The sequence below is a fragment of the Anser cygnoides genome, chromosome 1 (assembly GCF_040182565.1).
Source record: "Anser cygnoides isolate HZ-2024a breed goose chromosome 1, Taihu_goose_T2T_genome, whole genome shotgun sequence".
Classification (NCBI taxonomy): domain Eukaryota; kingdom Metazoa; phylum Chordata; class Aves; order Anseriformes; family Anatidae; genus Anser; species Anser cygnoides.
In genome coordinates, this window is record NC_089873.1 from 155,580,066 (window position 1) to 155,598,127 (window position 18,062).

The 18,062-nt window shown below is 40.7% G+C and overlaps 2 protein-coding genes across 8 annotated transcripts in view; one reads left to right on the forward strand and one right to left on the reverse strand.

The window, feature by feature from the left end:
* UBAC2 (UBA domain containing 2) overlaps positions 1–18,062 on the reverse strand; it is a 106,701-nt gene that overhangs the window by 46,651 nt on the left and 41,988 nt on the right. The window lies entirely within an intron of this gene.
* On the forward strand, positions 55–12,811 carry LOC106031806 (G-protein coupled receptor 183). Its single transcript, XM_013174433.3, has 2 exons — positions 55–167; positions 10,034–12,811. Coding segments are annotated over exons 1-2 (1,107 nt in total). The 5' UTR covers positions 55–165; the 3' UTR covers positions 11,139–12,811.

Below are 18,062 nucleotides of genomic sequence, written 5' to 3' on the forward strand. Positions count from 1 at the left end.
AGCATACAAACAAGGTTTTTTTTAAGCACATGAAAAAAAATCTACCCCTCCCACAAAAGAGACTCACGTAATCAGTCTTGAAAACAATGTGCAAGGGTAAACTTTCACAGTCAAGCCATCCTGCTAATGCCCTTAGCTGCTCAGAGGATCTAAGAAGCTACGGATATGTAAGTACAGACAAGAATAACTTTTTTTTTTCTTCACTGAACAGCAAACAATTCCAGAAAGATAATTTCTTTATTGCATTATTATGAATATGTTCATGTAGTAGGAGAGACAAGGCTTGTAGAATAAATTCTGTAACATTTTACATTGCCATATTAATATGCTACTTGTTATTTCTTATTTCTTATTAAAATGCCAGATGATCCACAACATCAACAAGTTATTTCAAATGTGTTCTTATATCACTGATTTCTTAAAATAACATTTCTAATAATTTTGATAATCAGAAATAAATGTTTGATATTGCATTATCTTAGCTTTTTCAGTAAAAGTAGTTTAAATGATACTAATGCAAAGTAACTACTGTTCAAGTATTAAGCGAAACACTGCAGTTCTTAAGTCATTCACTGAACCTTGCAAAATACTTTAATACTAGGAGAAAGCCTTAAAACAAATCTGTACTATGGCAGTGAATGCACAGCTTGCTCATTCATACGCGCTACTTGTCTTTATTCTCTGCTCAAGAGCTCCTCAGTCACTCTTCTCATGTCTGAATAGTGAAGCAGAATATTTTAGAAATCCTAAATTTTATGAGCTGATTCCTCTCTCACCTGACACGTTTCTTTCAAAGTTTTTAGAAAGCATTCTTTTCCTGAATTGCAATCACCAACTATATATCTCCCTATTACTGATCTTCATGCCACAAAGCTAAAGAAGTATTACAAGTGATACAATTTTTATACACCTTCCTATTAAACAGGATATATTTTTTATGTAATACTGGCAAAACAAGACAGACTGTTCAACAGGCAGCAACTCAACTATCATTTACAATAAAACAAAGAGGTGGCATGCATGCCCTTAGGCACAGAATATAAGAGGTCTGCCTAACATTTCCATGGCTCCTCCTGAATAGAGACAAGGGGACTGAAAGCTTACCAGGCAATTAGTCTTTAACAGCTCAAATCTTATCTCTGTGTTCAGAGATTGAGGAGTATGTACACGAATAACAAATTTAAACTAAAGTCATGAAGTTTTAATCTCTAAAATTAATTAAAGACCGTACCTGCACAGGTTCCATATGATCTGGCCAGAAAAAAAAATACAAGGTGTGCACTTTTTCTAGTTACTATGATACAAATTCCTTATTTGTATCTTTTTTGACCTTTCTTTCCGTCTACTTGCAGGAATGTAGCTGTGGCTAAGGTTTTTCTTTTGCTTATTTGCTATTTTTTAGGCTCTCTCTTTTTTACATTAAATAGACTTAAGCAAGTAAACTGAAGGGAGGTTAATCTTCTCATCATGAGCATGGCTCTTCACATTAGCATGCATCTTTGGAAAACATGATTTAGGTTGGATAATTCTCACACTTCCATAGCAGGGATCACATTGGGAAAGACAGATCCAACAGATAAGAGCTAGACACATACACGTCTTCCACTTTTCCTTTAACTAATTATGCAGCATTTCAACTCAACTTTACTTCCATTTCACTTACTTTACCGTAACTTTTATTATTTTAGGACACAAAATGCAATTGTCATGCAACTTTGTAAAAGAGTAGTAGATGAAAGCTGAACCATAAAGATCCCATACAGTCTGCATCTGCAAATTCTGTTAGAAACGTTTAAAGAATATTTTAATTCTTCATAGCCATCATTAAGAGAATTTAATTCGTGCGATGCACGATTTGGATTCTCAAATTTGGGTTTATACTACGGAAGAGTAAAAGCACTAGACTGGAAACTATCTCACCAAAATTAGCCATGGGTAGTGACCTGTGGATTCAGTCATCAGGCTTACTCGTTGCAATTTTGGACACAAAACTCAACAGCTCTGAAAACTGTAAATTAACATAATGAACTAAAAGAACGTGAGGGTTACAGCATTAGAAAGAAACAGGAAGCTTTAGGACACGCCTGTCTCTTGCCTCAGCTTTTATTAACCACGTGTAGTTCCCAAGCTGGTAATACATGTCTAGATATGTGCAGCTTTCTTAGGTATATGAACCTTTACATAATAACAAAGCACTCTAATATGCAACTTAGCAGGCACACTTAATGAACATAACTTAGTTGAAACAAACGCTTTTTCTCAAATACATAAAACTTACACTGCAGTCAAGACCACGTGTATGTTAAATTAGAATTTCAGCCAGTAAATATTACTGGTCAAAAGAAAATTAATTTTAGAGATTAAGGAAAACATTAAACCTATACTACCACAGCATTGCATAGTTCCCATCTTCCACTGTTTATAAATTCTCTAAGACTTAACAGCTTAGACCTATAGAGGACTACTCTCATTTGTACTCTTTATGCATACCTAAACAGTGTTATTCCCCGTTGCACTTTGTTAAAGCAACAATGTTCATCCATCTCGAAGTGACTAAATCCTACTATGTACCGAGCCAGGACAGAGCTTTCTAACGACTTGCCATGCCTTCCCGAGAATTTAATTGGTATCCCTCTTAAATTAGCTGCTGGACAGATGAACCAGGGACTCATCACAAAAAAAGAGAAAAAATTACAAAGAGAGAGACAGACGAATCACACATTAGATTACAATATGCAGTTGAAGTATTTTATATATTCTCTCTCCTGCTAAAAACAAACAAAAACAAACAAAAAACAGATGGTGTTCCTATACCGAAAGTAGGAGATGATAACAGGAGGAAAACTCATTTAGTTTACAGAGAGACAGCTTTGTATCACTGCTTGCACATAATTTCACAGAATCACAGAAGTGCAAAAGGCCGAGGTTGGCAGGGACCTCTGAAGATCATCTAGTCTGCCCCCCCTGCCGAGCAGGATCACCTAGAGCACATTGCACAGGATGGCATCGAGGAAGGTTTTGAATATCTCCAGAGAAGGAGACTCCACAACCTCTCTGGGCAACCTGTGCCAGTGCTCTGTCACCCTCACAGTAAAGAAGCGCCCTCTCATAACCAGAATGAACTTCCTGTGCTTCAGTTTGTGCCCGTTGCCTCTCGTCCTGTCGCTGGGCACCACTGAAAAGAGACCGGCTCCATCCTCTAGACACCCTCCCCTCAGATACTCATACACAAATTTACAATTTAAATTTATTATTTAAACCACATAATCTAAGTTTGTAACGCTACAATTGCTGGCTCATAGCTTAGGTTTATGCACTTTAATAGTTGAATACATGCAACACCGGTATCCTACGTGTAAAGGCCATCATACAGACACAGCTCAGAGAACCCGGGCTTTGGATTACATACTTCCAAACTGGAGCCACCATTTCCATTCATCCAATACCCTTCACAGTGGGAAGTCTACCCTGAGCTGGGCTCTTGTGTACTGTGCTACAGATGTAAAACAAGTAACTAATGCCAGTCAAACGTTTTCACAGAAAACCAAATTCCTAAAAGAACTTAATTTCCTTCTTTGATGAGATTACAAAACTGGCTGACAAAGGCACCTGCACAGATTTAACACATTTTAGATTTTATAAGCAGCTTGACCTGGTACTGTGATTTTTTTCTGAGTAGATACTATGGCTGTAAAACATCAGGCAACCACAGAGAACAGATTAAAAGCCAGCTAGCTAACAAATCTCATCAAGTAATTGGTTAAAGAAAAAAAAACACATTACTGAGTGAGTGTATGTCAACGTATTTCATCAACGATCAGAAAGCAAATACAGTGCTAAAACTTGAAAATGGCAAGAGACAGAACAATAAGGCACAAGCCACACTGGTTGTAAGCTGGGCATAATATTAACTTTAGACTCTCCCAGGCGTAAGGTCCTCCCAGGAAGAAGCAGAGAACCATGGCCACGCCCACAGACTGGAGATACCCTAGGACACAGTGATTTGGGGAAGCACTCCGGGATCACAGTGAGCTAACATCACAAGCTCCCAGTGCAATGCTATCCACCTCCGTCTGATTCCTAACCCACAGAGCAGAAAAAACAGGGACACGGTGGTGAGGACACCTTCAAGCATGCCAGCACCTGGAATCCCATCTCCCGTAGCGGACTGAACTGGAGTTAGAGCAGAAGTCACAGATTATTTTGCCTTACGGTGAGACATCTGAGACGCTCACCTTGAATTGCCAAAACAACAAGACCGTATAAACACCTCTGTGGGCAGACGGACTATTTGCTAAAGCAGTCTTTATTCTAAGAAGAAAGGCTCAACAAAAACAGCATCTGCAAATTGATTTTGGAGAAAAATAACAGACACCCACATTTTTGACAGGGAGGTTGACTAAACAATACTCCAATACAAAGGGCTAATTCTCCCTCTCAAGTTCTCCAAGTCAAGACCAAATACCCTTGTGGAAAATATGCTGTGAATCAAGACAGTGGAATCCATACACAAACAACTAAAATACTAACGTAACCTTGATTACATGGGAGGCCTCATTAAATGAGTAAGTGGTCTCTCTGCACTAGAACTTTATCAGTGTCATCGAGGACTTCATGTCTGCAAACTCAGAAAAAAGTAAAAACCTAAATAACCTTCTTTACAATACTCAAGACAGGAATTTTAAAAACTTCATGCCTTAAAATTTCTTACATACCTCTGCCAGAAAACTGTGGCAATGTTTTCTAAAATTACTAAATCGGTAAAGTAAATTAACAATTTATTTTTTTCCCTCCAAACATATACTTCAAAATAATATCATTAATAAACCCCATAGGCCACTGGAGAGGGGTATTTAATCCGTCAACAGAGAAGAGCAAACGCTCTGGTAGTGACTCCCAAGGTTAGTTTCAGCGGTGTGTCTGCATTCGTGACGGTGCACAGCCATGTCCTCATAAGGTTCTAGGGCACACAAATTAGGGCTGCTGTTGTTTTTTCAGATACGTTCTGCGGAGTATGGCATATGCTGTGTATGTATAGTAGACCGATCACTAAGGCTTGCTGCCAAGAAATAAATAGCAACCTGACACAAGGAATAGGGCTCGAAAACTATCTTGTTTTACTCAATAGTCTAGATGCCCTTTCAGGAAGAAATTACTATTTTAAAAGCAGCCTGGTTCAAGATTGACAAGAAAAGCTGAAATGCCTGCTGAGGTGAAACGGAGTTCATCCAACAACAACAGGAGCTCAGAAGTACAAAGAAGTTACCATAGCTCAGCTGATGTACATTAAATTGTGATATGGCAGCAACTTTATCATCTGTTTGAGCCCCAAGACAGATAGAGCATCTCAACTGTTTTTTTAAAAATACGAAATATATTCAGGAAACGTAGCAGCTAGACATCACAGTGACTGCTTGAAAATGCCCACACATAGCTATATACAAACTGAATACTAATACTAATCTAGAGTATTGTAAAACGTGTGCCCTACTTTAGCAGGCAAAATATTTTGGGGATAGCAGAGGATCAAAGGGAATCCCTGCCCGGGGCTGACTCCCACGGCAAGCCGAAGAGCCTGGTGATATCCTCTTCCAAGGAGCAACAACGTGCACGCTGACCTGGAAGTGCACGAGCTGCGGTTCTCTGGCTTTCTTCTCATCTGTTTGTGGCCAGTTTGTTCCACCGTGCAACTAGAGAACTTCTTTAGGAACCAGGAACGCACCTGTGCTTGCCTTGTGATAGAGTGGGGAAGGATGGGAAAAGGGAAAGAGCTGCTCAAGTTAGCCACTCCCGACGTGTGTCCATGCCAGCACCATGGATAGACACACGCTCTCTCCTGGCTGGACTCCTTTTTCAATATAGCTATGTTTTTACACAAGGGTGAACACCCTATTTTGAGTAACAACAATTTCTAGATGACTGTATTACGATGAAGTAGAAGATTCTATTTTACAGCACGAAGTAGATGACATTTTATGAAATTCTACTGATGTCAGAAAAAAAGTCAGTGAAATTATAGATATTTTCCTAAGTCATACGTAAATGTGTTCAAATAGTAGATATTCTACATTTTATGAACATTGATAGACAAATGAATGTATGTGACAACCTTACATATTATTTATGAACAAAAACTATCACATTACAGTGAACAGAAAATAAAATTATGCCATGAATATACTGTAGGTAGTCACTGCTATGGAACTGTTTATCATAAATCTTAGATAATTTTTCTTTGCATATGTTTAAGAAATGATTTTACCTAAATTTCAAGGAAGACATGGGTAGAAGATAGATGTCATGCTGCGAGTCTGAAGTCAGAAACATACAAATAAGAGAGACAGAACAAACCAAAATACCTCACCAACTCTTATCCAGATGCCTACAAAACCCCACATTTTCTGCAAAAAGCAGCCTGTTACACTTAAGTAAAATGAACCACGCTGCGTGCTTCTATATGGAAGACACATTCTTAGACATTCCAGACATTCTTAAATCTGTGCAACAGCTACAGAGCTGATTTTTACCAATTCAATTCCTGTATTCAAGCCACAGTGCTCCCAGATCAGATTTAACTTCCAACCCCGAATGCAGTCTTCACATCTTGACACATGCTACGTGCTTCCCTGGTATCTTTAAGAATCACAACACTGTACATTTATCAGTCGGAAATCACTCACCTGTCTTTCCTACAGCCTGTACAAGACTTGATATTGACTTGATAGCTAGTGTATAGACTTGATATAGTATTCGGATGCTAAATTTCTTCCTTAATCACATGTAATATAACTTACTCATGTATCTTCATATATGGAGTCTACAGTTAGGTAAAAATCAGGAATTTGAGATCCATTATCTGCAGGTTTAGTGTTTACAAGGAACCTTACATACCCCTGCTAACCTAGGCAGAAGTCTGATCAAACTGGATTATAATACATGTTGCAGGTAAATTAATTGTGAACAACCTGAAATAAATAGGACAACCTCATCAAAACATGAAAGAAGATACTAACCTTTCAATGCCTCCACAAGTTAACTAAAAGATAATTAATACTTTATAAAAGGTATAGTTTAAAACATGTAAAATGGAAAGTATTTTCTATAAAGACTTCTTTAAGGTACAGCAGGTTGCAGTTGTTTGCAAATATTGTGCATTGAAAGGCAGATCCTCGGAAATAACCTAGATGCTTTAATTAAAGATATCAGATGGATGTAAAAATCAGTTTACAACAGCTTTTATCTCCAGATATTCTGCATTAAAGCAGAAGCAATCTTGTTTTGACTACTACTTTAATCCATATAAGTGCAGATACACAGGCTGACAGTTTGTATGAGTCATCCAGATGGCAAAGATGTCTGATATCAAAACTAGCACTAATATTTAATATCTGCAGAAATATAGACACATCACAGTCATAAAGACACAAGCGGCCTGAAGATTTTGAAAAGGACCAATTAGAGTGATTGCTGAGAGCATCCCAGACTGTACATAAGAATAATTTCTTCTGTTTTGTTTTTTTTTTTTTTAAATATATGTAACTGCATAAATAGAGCACTGTATAATTACGAAGTGATGGTGCTTGCAGCAGTGATGTTGAAAGACTTTCACAAGAATATTCTCCTGGTGATCACCTTCTTACAAGAGTGTATGAACACATACACAGTGTGTGACTGCAATGTGCCTGGTTGGCTATTGGAAATTTTCCTACAGGTTTTCTGGAGAGCACAGGGAATAAAATCATCTCACTTCTTTTCACATGCAGTCTCTCCAGCAAGAACTGAAAGATACAACCGCTCTTCACAGTCAAAAGAGTGGGAAACACGTGGTGGTTTTACTCAGCTGGGCAGCTGAGCTCTATCTACCACAACCGCTCTCCAACTCCCCCTCCTCAAAGGGAAAGGAGGAGAAAAGATGATGAACAGGGCTCAACGGGAGAGATAAGAACAGAGAGATCACTCAACAATTATCGTCATGGACAAAACACACTCAGCATAGGGAGATTAATGTAATTTATGACCTATTACTAACAAGCCAGACAGGTGAGAAACAACAAAGCAAAACTACAAACACCTTCCTCACCATCCACCCTCTCCTTCCTCCTCCCCCCGAGTGGCGCAGGGGAACAGGGCATGGGGGCTGCGGTCAGTTCCTAATGCTTTATCCCCACCACTCCCTCACGGTCCCTCCCTGCCCCTGCTCCACGCGGGGTCCCCCCCACGGGATGCCGTCCTTCCCGAACTGAGCCTGCGGGGGCTGCCCACAGGCAGCAGCTCTTCAAGAACTGCTCCCACACGGCTCCGTACCACGGGGTCCATCCCCCAGGAGCAAACTGCTCCAGCACGGGTCCCCCACGGGCGGCAGCTCCCCCCAGACCCCTGCTCCTGCGTGGGCTCCTCTCCACGGGCTGCAGCTCCGGCCCGGGGCCTGCTCCTGCGGGGGCTCTCCATGGGCCGCAGCCTCCTCCAGGCCACCTCCACCTGCTCCACCGGGGGCTCCTCCACGGGCTGCAGCGTGGAGATCTGCTCCGTGTGGGACCCGTGGGCTGCAGGGGGACAGCCTGCTCCACCAGGGGCCTCTCCACAGGCCGCAGGGGAACTGCTGCTGCCTGCCTGGAGCACCTCCTGCCCTCCTGCTGCACTGACCTGGGGGGCTGCAGGGCTGTTCCTCACTCCTCGCTCTCCCAGCTGCTGTTGTGCAGCACTTTTTTTTTTTTTTTTCCTTTCTTAAATCTGCTCTCACAGAGGTGCAAACAACATCGCTTATTGGCTCAGCTCTGGGCAGTGCCGGGTCCCTTTGGAGCTGGCTGAAACTGGTCTGATCTGACAAGGGGCAGCTTCTGAATTCTTCTCACACAGGCCACTCCTGCAGCCCCCTGCTACCAAAACCTTGCCGTGTAAACCCAATGCAAAATGCCTTTTCTTTACGGACTCGCGGTGATCATATACTTAAGGAACAGTTTCAATGAGGAACAGCTAAGAAGGAAAACCATAAAAATGACAGATACTTTAAGGATGGTACTAATCTATAACAGAGAGTTCTCTCTGTGATTTGTTAGCTAAATTCTTCAGACTTTAGGGACTATTTTGCAGAACAGCTGCTTAAGGAGTACCATTAGATGCCCCATCCTTTCTGCCATTTATGCCTAGGGTGTGAAACTGTTAGGTGTAACAACACAACTGAAAATATTCTGCACTGGAAGCAACATCAGCAGGACAGGGTCCTTTCCATTTCTAAAATTCTGCTAACTCATTTTTTTATTTTAAGTCCCCCAAACCACTGCCACTTTGCATTTCTTCCATGTCATTTTTGACCATTCAGGTTAAACAATTTCCAAAATGCACTAAATCATAACACGTGAAATACTTTTGCTGCGATTTCTCTCTTTTGCAGCATGATTAATAAGAGACTGAAGTAGTAGTCTTATCAATTTATATATATAAACAATATTTGAATTAGACTGCAAAAGCCAATTCTTTGCAATAGCATTAAACAGGCTGAATTATTATGTCAGTATGGTAAGCAGGAATGCTGAAAAAAAAATATTTTCTCCAAACAAGTTAAACCATCACAAAGTGAATCCTTAGAAATAAAAACTACCTAAAAATTATCAGCAATACATTTCAAAGATTTTGTCTGCTTGACTGACCCTTGGGGACTTCATATGCTCATTTATCATGTGGTATCTTCAGACTCCCTTTTCCTCTCGGATTGCTATGAACAGCCGCCCACCTCCTGCCCATCTGCCTGTAAGCTTCACTTTCTAAGTATATGGCATCCCTGGTTTATTACTTTGCCCGTTGTCTCATTTTTTTCAGGAGAGAAGGCATTGAGATGGAAATAGAAAAGCCAGATAGAGCCATCTGTTTGTTTGTTTGTTTTTTTTGGAAAGAGGCTTGAAAGTCTTTCACCACAATGAAGTTTCATTTCAGTTTTTTACAATCTTGCTTTTTGCAATGTAGGTTGACCGTTGTTTTGCAGAAGAAGTTTATCTACACATATTACAAAATGTCCCCTTTTGTTTTTTCATGTTAGGTCTACTGAGCTTCCTGCAGAAACAGCGGTTGCAGAAATGGACACTTCCACAACTTCTCAGACAAACGGTTCTACCTGTGACTTATATGAACATAAAGATACAGCAAGGATACTCCTGTCGGTCTTCTACAGCCTCATCTTAATTTTCGGAGTGCTTGGAAACACAATCGCCCTCACAGTCATTTTCAAGAACAGAAAGAAGATCAATTCTACCACTCTCTATTCAACAAATCTCGTCTTCTCAGACCTATTGTTTTGTATCGCCTTGCCTACAAGGATAGCCTACTACGCCCTGGGTTTCCACTGGCCTTTTGGAGAAGCATTATGTCGAATAACTGCTCTCTTGTTTTACATCAACACTTACGCAGGTGTAAACTTCATGACGTTTCTGAGCATTGACAGGTTTTTTGCTGTCGTCCATCCCTTCCGATACAAGATCAGAAGGATTAAATACGCCAAGGGTATTTGTGTGTTTATCTGGTTTCTTGTATTCAGTCAGACTTTCCCGTTACTTATACAACCCATGACACATGAAGAAAATGAAAGGACTACATGTATGGAATACCCAAACTTTGAAAAAATAGCCCATCTACCATTTATACTTCTTGCTGCCTGTTTAGTAGGATACCTTATTCCCCTTGGAATTATACTATTTTGTTACTCTCAAATTAGCTGCAAGCTTTTTCAAACAGCCAAGGAAAATCCACTGACTGAAAAATCAGGGATAAACAAAAAAGCCATCAACACCATCATATTTGTAATTATAGTGTTCGTCATCTGCTTTACCCCTTATCATGTTGCAATCATACAACACATGATTAAGAAGCTTCAGAACCCACCCTTGTGCAGCGAAGAGCAAATTTTCCAGAAGTCACTCCATTATACTGTGTTTCTGATGAATTTTAATTGCTGCCTAGACCCTTTCATCTATTTCTTTGCATGCAAAGGATACAAAAGAACTGTATTGAAAATACTCAGACGACAAGTGAGCGTATCAATTTCAAGCGCTGTCAGGTCACACCATGAAGAAAGCTCACGGGATGTGGGAGAAACACAAATGATGGTACTTGCAAAATCCGCCAATGGGAAGTTACCTGAAAAATAAAGTCTGTAGTACACTGCAGTGAAGCAGGCTTAAAAATCCTGGGTTCACATAAAAATCTCTGTGTTCCCTGTACAGCAGCTTAAGGAATACTCCGTTTCTCAGACTGTCAGGAAATCAAGGAATGGTGTTAGACTGAAAAAGAATGATCACAGGACAGCAGGAAAACTCAAAGCTACAATTTCCTAGCTACGTCCTCTTGACTGATCTCATTACTTTTTCCAGGAAACGCACACCATTGTGAATGTCCAAATTCCATACTGCACATACGTACTCCTGGATGTTATTAAATCAAGCAAAGACTTGAGTCAGTTTAACTGTATGTCTGAGAAAGGATCAAACCAAAAATAGCTTACAATTTAGAGTGACTACAACTAGCACATCTGGAAATTGCAAGACTCCTAGCTGAGCTCCAATTAGAGCAATGGTTTTGTTATCTCAGTCACACAAGCAAAGGAATCAAACTTGTAGATAAAACGGACAACTTCTGTACAGTTTGACTATCTCTAGTGCTTAGTTCATAGTCCTTTGGAGGTAAAACTGTATTTTGTAGTACCTGGAGCATGTATGCCTTAATGGAAAATTCACAGAGATACTATTGTCAAATATAATAGATGAAAAGTTAATGAACTCTTTGGTTCTTCCCAATATTAGATATCTCCCATATGTTAAATCACTCATCTTTTCAAGGTGCATTATCTCTCAAACCCTTTTCCTGAAGGAAAACTTTCCTTTCCGGTGTGTATTACAGAGTTTCAAAGTTGTATATTAATTATTTATAAACACACAAGAAAGAAGTTGATGCTAGAGACTAAAATATGAAAACTACAGTGTTTCGGTTAAAAGAACATTGATACACGGTTCTTCAAAACTTCTGCTGAAGACAGACATGGACACAAGACAAACTGTTAACCTGAGATCAATAAATGGTAACAGCAGGAATGGCTGGGAAAGGATGAGCTTTCCCACCATGCCTTCACAGAGCACGTCCGGAATCCATTTGGGCACACTGAAATGGTGCCAGAGAAAAGACCAAATGAGTTAAACACGTCCTACTGGAATTGGCTGACTACCAATATACATCCAGGATGCAGGTTTTGGGTTCCTGCTGTCATGCCCTTCCGTAATGTGACAGTTTCCTTCCCTGCTTTATTCCTGGCCCACACGTCTTTTCTTTTGTCTTCTGTCTTATTAATATACCAACACAACTTGGTAATTGCACCATGTGATGAAAAAGGAAAAATAAAAAATGCCCGATAATTACTGGTAAAAGCTATGCCAGATGTCAGAATAAATGATATTTATTGCAGCTGTATCTCTCCAGCATTGAGATTGTACTGGAAAGTCATCAAAGTATATTACATTTGTCATCTCTGAAATTCCTTCCTTCCTTAGGTGTTGACCTCCACCTACCTGCAAACATGGAAGGGTCGAATCTGAACAGCAGTATGGAAATGTTATTAATAATTACTTTATAATGGGAGAGAAAGTGCAAAAGACCCTGTATTTCATACCACTTACATTGTCAAAATTGAGTTTCTAGTTACCAAAGACACTATGCAGCCACAGGAAAGCGGAGTAAGAAAATTTGTTTTCAACAGAAGTTCTGCTTAATTCTGTATGCTATAGCAGTTCTGTTCTTGTTGGCTTTTTTAATAAACTATTTGAAAATATTATTTAAGAATTTGTTGCTATAGGAGTAAATAAATGATAACCTGATAAAACCACAGGAAGACCACTCATGATTGCCTAGAAGTTGTAGAAATAAAATGTATATATTATTAACACCACACCATTACAAGCTCTTTTTAGTTTATTAATGTTTTGTTTTGTTGTGTTTTTGTTTTTGTTTTACTTTTGGTCTACATTTCATCTGTGATTATAAAACTTTAAAGGCAAGAAGTTATTTTTTTAATTTTTGTATGTAAAATATAACTGAAATACATATATCACACCACCCCATAATGCAAGTATTTATTCACTTTTAGGTGGAAATGCAGTGAAGGTCTATGCTGAAAATCTTAACTTGAGTTTCCCTGTCCCTGTTTTCTTATGTTAGTCATTCTGTTATTTTCACGTCTAGACTTTGAGAACGTTGATGTGATTTTGAAAACAAACAGTTAACTTCAAATCAAACTACTGCTTTTGCTGAAGTGTTTTGGTCCAGTTAGCTCCCAGTTTGAAAAAAAAAGCTTTTTTCTCCTTATTCTATTATTTCTCAGATACTGAACAAAACAATAAAATAAAGATCTTTAAAAGCTATGATAAGCTCAGCTTCCTGACCAGAGTCCTAAAGACAAAGACAGTGACGATTTATAGCTGTGGCAGCTGATGCCACTGCTTCCCCTCGCTGCTTGCCAGCGCTCGCAGCTCGTGCAAACTCCTATCAGTGAGGAGACTCTTTTATGCGTGCTTATCTGAAACTGCCAAAAGTAGTGGTGGTGGTTTCAGCTGGCCTGGGACACTGCTTAAAAATAGCTTAGAAAGCGTCTGTCTTAGCTCTTCTCCCAGTTGTGCTGTGGGGCTGGTAGCCATCACCAGAGAGGTGGTAACAACCTGCTGCATGGGAACAGGGGAGGCCAGTAATACTGGAAACCTAGAGCTCTTCCCAAACCAGTTTTGTTCAAGATACCTTTTTCCATTCATTCTGCAGGCATTCTTCCCCCAGCACTGTTTGTTTTGAATATTTTTACGACAGGAGTTACCCACGGTGGCACACCTCAGGTCCCTCTCTTACTGCATGCCACACACGCAAGAATAAAGGGGGTAAAGACGTATCTGGTATCTCTTCTCCTCTCTAACACTGAGTATATAACATATGCTGAGGAAGCAGTAGGCAAAACACATAAACAGAATCTGTTAAAATAAGGATTAAGTTTCCTGGCTTTCTCCTTTGAAAGAATATTAGTCATTAACACTGAAGACATTCACACCGGTAAATTCCTGGAGCAGGACCCTCAGAAATTTAATGAGGATTGCCAGGCAGCTCTTCCAAAGGTAACATCTTTTTGGTAAGCATACAACATTCAGTAAGTGTGACCACGTAGATACCCAAGAAATACTGTCTGCCGCTGCTCCTCTCTGAGTAGGTACTTCAAGCTACTTCTAAGTCCCTTGTTTGAGGTCTCATGGAACAACGTCTTACAGTAAATTAAAGTTCTTTATTAATGAGTCAGATATCTAAGTGCAAGACATTGTTAAAAGACTGAGCATCCCTTGGATCTTTGTACTTCCCATGAAGAGGGTGGAAAGACCTGATTCTGTAGGTCTGACAAGACAAGGGCATGCCATGCCATGCAACACGTGGCTGAAGCAGCATGAGCTTTGCAAGGGAAAATCAGAATCCATCATTGGTAAAAACTTTTGATGACCTTTTCCGTGTGACAGGCTGGGCCGTACAGATCTGGATCTCGCTCACCCTTTTCACAGATAAAGCAAGCAGCTGACAAGTAGGTTCATGTGGCTTACTCATTATGAGGACCTGACTGAAGTCATACAGGGTCTGTATTTGGAGGGTGAAGTCCAGTCAGGATCTTAAAAACTGTTCATGATAGAACGTGATAGAACAATGATAGAATACCTTTCAATTCAAGACTGAGGAGTGTATGGCTAGGGCTGCTGCTAAGAAGACTCTGATGAGACTATGTGAAAGGCCACATTTCTTTATTTCCAGTAGATAACCAAGGGTAAATAGAAGAGTTCATGATGGGGAAAACAACTTCAAAGAAATCACCATTTTACAAGCCTCTTCACTAAGTTAGACCAGGTAGAGTCCTCTTTGCTGTTTCTTACTGGAAAGATATGATTTCCTGGGACATCTGAAATCCAGGCAGTGAAGGGAAAACATTTTAGATTCAGGTGAAGATCAGCAGTCCTAACAGAAAGCAGAGGAGCATTCTGGGTTTCCAAACACAGAGATTCATCAGGTCGTGAAACCAAACCCACCAAAGCCAAGCCAAGCCTTTCTGTTGGTGTATTCAAAGCTCCTGGAAAGCTGACAGAAGAGACATAGTTATCTTCAAAGGGGTACTGCTTCCTTGTAGGACTGGGACGATCTCACATTATGCAGTTTGTTGATACACAACACAGTAATAGTATGGTCTGCAAAAATCTACGTGTAGTGATTAAACTGAAAAAGCAGGGGAAGGAAGGGGTAGGGTGTCCATTGCTCAGAGGTGTCCATTGCTCAGAGACTGGCTGGATATCAGTCTGCTTGGAGGAGGTGGTGAGCAACTGCTTTTGCATTGCACTTTTTTTTTCTCACCCATTAAACTGTCTTCATCTCCACCCATGAGTTTTCTCGCTTTTACTCTTCCTAGTCTCTTCACCATCCAGCTGGGGAGGAAGGAGTGAGCAAGCGGAAGCGTGGGTGTTGAGCTGCTGGCTAGTATCAGTCTATCGCATAGGTCTACCTGGAAGTTCTGCTCCAAGACATTAATACATAATCCATACTCGGTGTCCAGAGGCTAGTTCACGTGCTCACTAACCAAGAAGGGACACAGCTGAAATTATCCTGCATGTTCACACTCCTTCTGAACACCACTTCCACCAACTCATGGATTTGGTTATGAATCTGGGGAAAAACTGCCTCAAGCAAAAAGAGTCATGAACTGAGATAGAGTTTAATAGATGGGGGGGGGGGGAGTCAAAAAGCAATTCAAAACTAGTCACTCACTATCACCTGCCCAGAATTAACATCTGGTTTGTGAATAAAATGGAGCTAAACCTGCAAAACCCTCACCCTGAGTCTGGCAGAAGAGGTGCACGCTGCCATCTGCACAGTGCAGAGCAGGAGACTTTTCACCGGTAGACAATGACCAACTTACACAGATGCAATAAGGTTAATGGGAGCATGGAAGTGGTCCTGAGAGAAAAGACCCCTGGCTGCTGTAGAGCCTGTGTAAGTTTCAGGCACTGAGTGGGGACCATTTATGTACATACTTACCTTAAAGCCTGAAGAAATCAGGACTCTACAAGCTATCAGATCTATCTATGAAAAAAAAAAAAAGAAAAAAAAGGTATTTCTAAGAGCCCACTGCCAAATTAGAGGTGCTCTACTGTCAAGCCTAAGGCCTCTGCAAACATTACTAACGCTAAGAATTAATAGGCAAAACCTTAAACTTTTAATAGTCGTTACCCACATTGAACAAAAGGTATTCATGACTGTGAAGTGGAAGTAAGAAACGTGGTTTAGTTTTGTTTTATAGATTACTCAACTTTTTAATTCTAAAGGAAAAGTCTCAAGACCCATTTTAAAGTTAAATGCAGTAGCTGTGAAGTCTTTCTCCCTTCAGGTGCTCGGGACTGGCCTCCAAATCTAGCAGATCTCTGAGCCAAAAGCAGATTCTCAGGAGGTGGGTCCAGAACAACAGAAGGGTTTCAAGGGCTGGGAGGTAGCACTCTCAGCACTGGATTGTTTAACTACAGGCAAGTGACAGAAGTCATGGACTGTCGTGGATGAGAGAGATTTGACAGTCTCCCCAGCAAGATGACAAACTGAGGAAGTGCAGTAGATTACTACAGGAAGTCATACAGTAAAACTCTTGGCAATCTTTTGAAAATATTGCCCGGCTCCCTCAGACTACGGCACCCAAGTGGGAAGGCATGCACGCTTAGCTCAATGCCTACTGTCATGAAGGGTTTTTGTTGTTTGGAGTGGGAAGGACTTACAGGAGTGTAGCTGAGCCTGTACCAAACTGCAGAGGGTCCAAGTGTTTCTCCTACCGTAAGAGAAGTCTGGGACACAGGTAATAAAAAGTGGCCCTGAATTTTTGAAAAGGGTTGAAAATTTCATCTGTATGGGTGCCACCAACATCCTGCCCTTAAGGGGAGATAGCTGGGAGGCAGGCCTGAGGTATCTCCACTGCTGAAACCTCTCTCACATTTTATTTGGTAGAGAATGTGACAGACACAGAAATAAAAACGACGAATGATGGTGGGGGTCGAAGGGTACATCTTAACTGCCTCTGTCTAAGCCTGAAAAAGAAAGCTGTCCAGACATCTCCTGTTGCACACTGAAGAAGCATACATGACCAAGTGAAGGTTCATCACATGAAAAATCATGAAGCAGACATGCACTTTCAGCACAAGAACATTAAGTTTGTTAAATTACCTTTTCTTTAGCTAAGAAGGCAAAGCTACTACTTCTGCAAATACTCAGGTTCTCCCAGCCACCTTGGGCTAGAGGATATAGAAGCCTAACTGAAAGTCTGGAGATAAAGAACACAATCTCCTGTGGCTTGCAGTCCCAGAAGAAGAGAACAGGTATTGCTCCAGGCACCGCTGCCTCTCTCGTCAACCTCCATGCATGTGGTACAGAGCAGAAGAACTCAAGACAAAGCTCAACAGTTTGTGTCTTAGCAGTCTATTTCTATGCTGTTTCGATACACACGAGGTGAATGGACGCCAAATCACCTGATTCTTGGTATCATCTTGGTGAAGCAGTAGCCTGCAGGCTAAGGCTGTGCTGCAAAATGAACATAGTCAAGACGCAACCGTTCTCTAAAGAAAAACCAAGGAATTGCTGTTTGTGTAGTAAATGCTCACAGTTCCTCTTTCTCCTCCCCGCACCCAAACCCTTACCCCCCCAACACCCCAAATACTGTCTTGGCTTCCTGCAAGGTCTGACTTTGGACTTCCTGAAGTAGATGCCTTATCTTTGCATGCAACAATCCACAATCCAGTTTTCTTCCCTCAGTCTGTCTGGTCCTGTTTTCAACTCAAATAAAACATTAATGTCTGCAGCACCTTGCAGCAAGAAGCTCCACAATTTAACTCTACATGGTGTCTAGAGCCATTTCCTTTCGTTTGCGACACCTGCTAGTTTCATTTGAAGTCCCCTGCTTGCTGTGCTGGAAATAATTGAACACATTGCCTCCTGATTTACCCTGCCCACATCGCACATGATTTCACAGACGTGCATCAAAT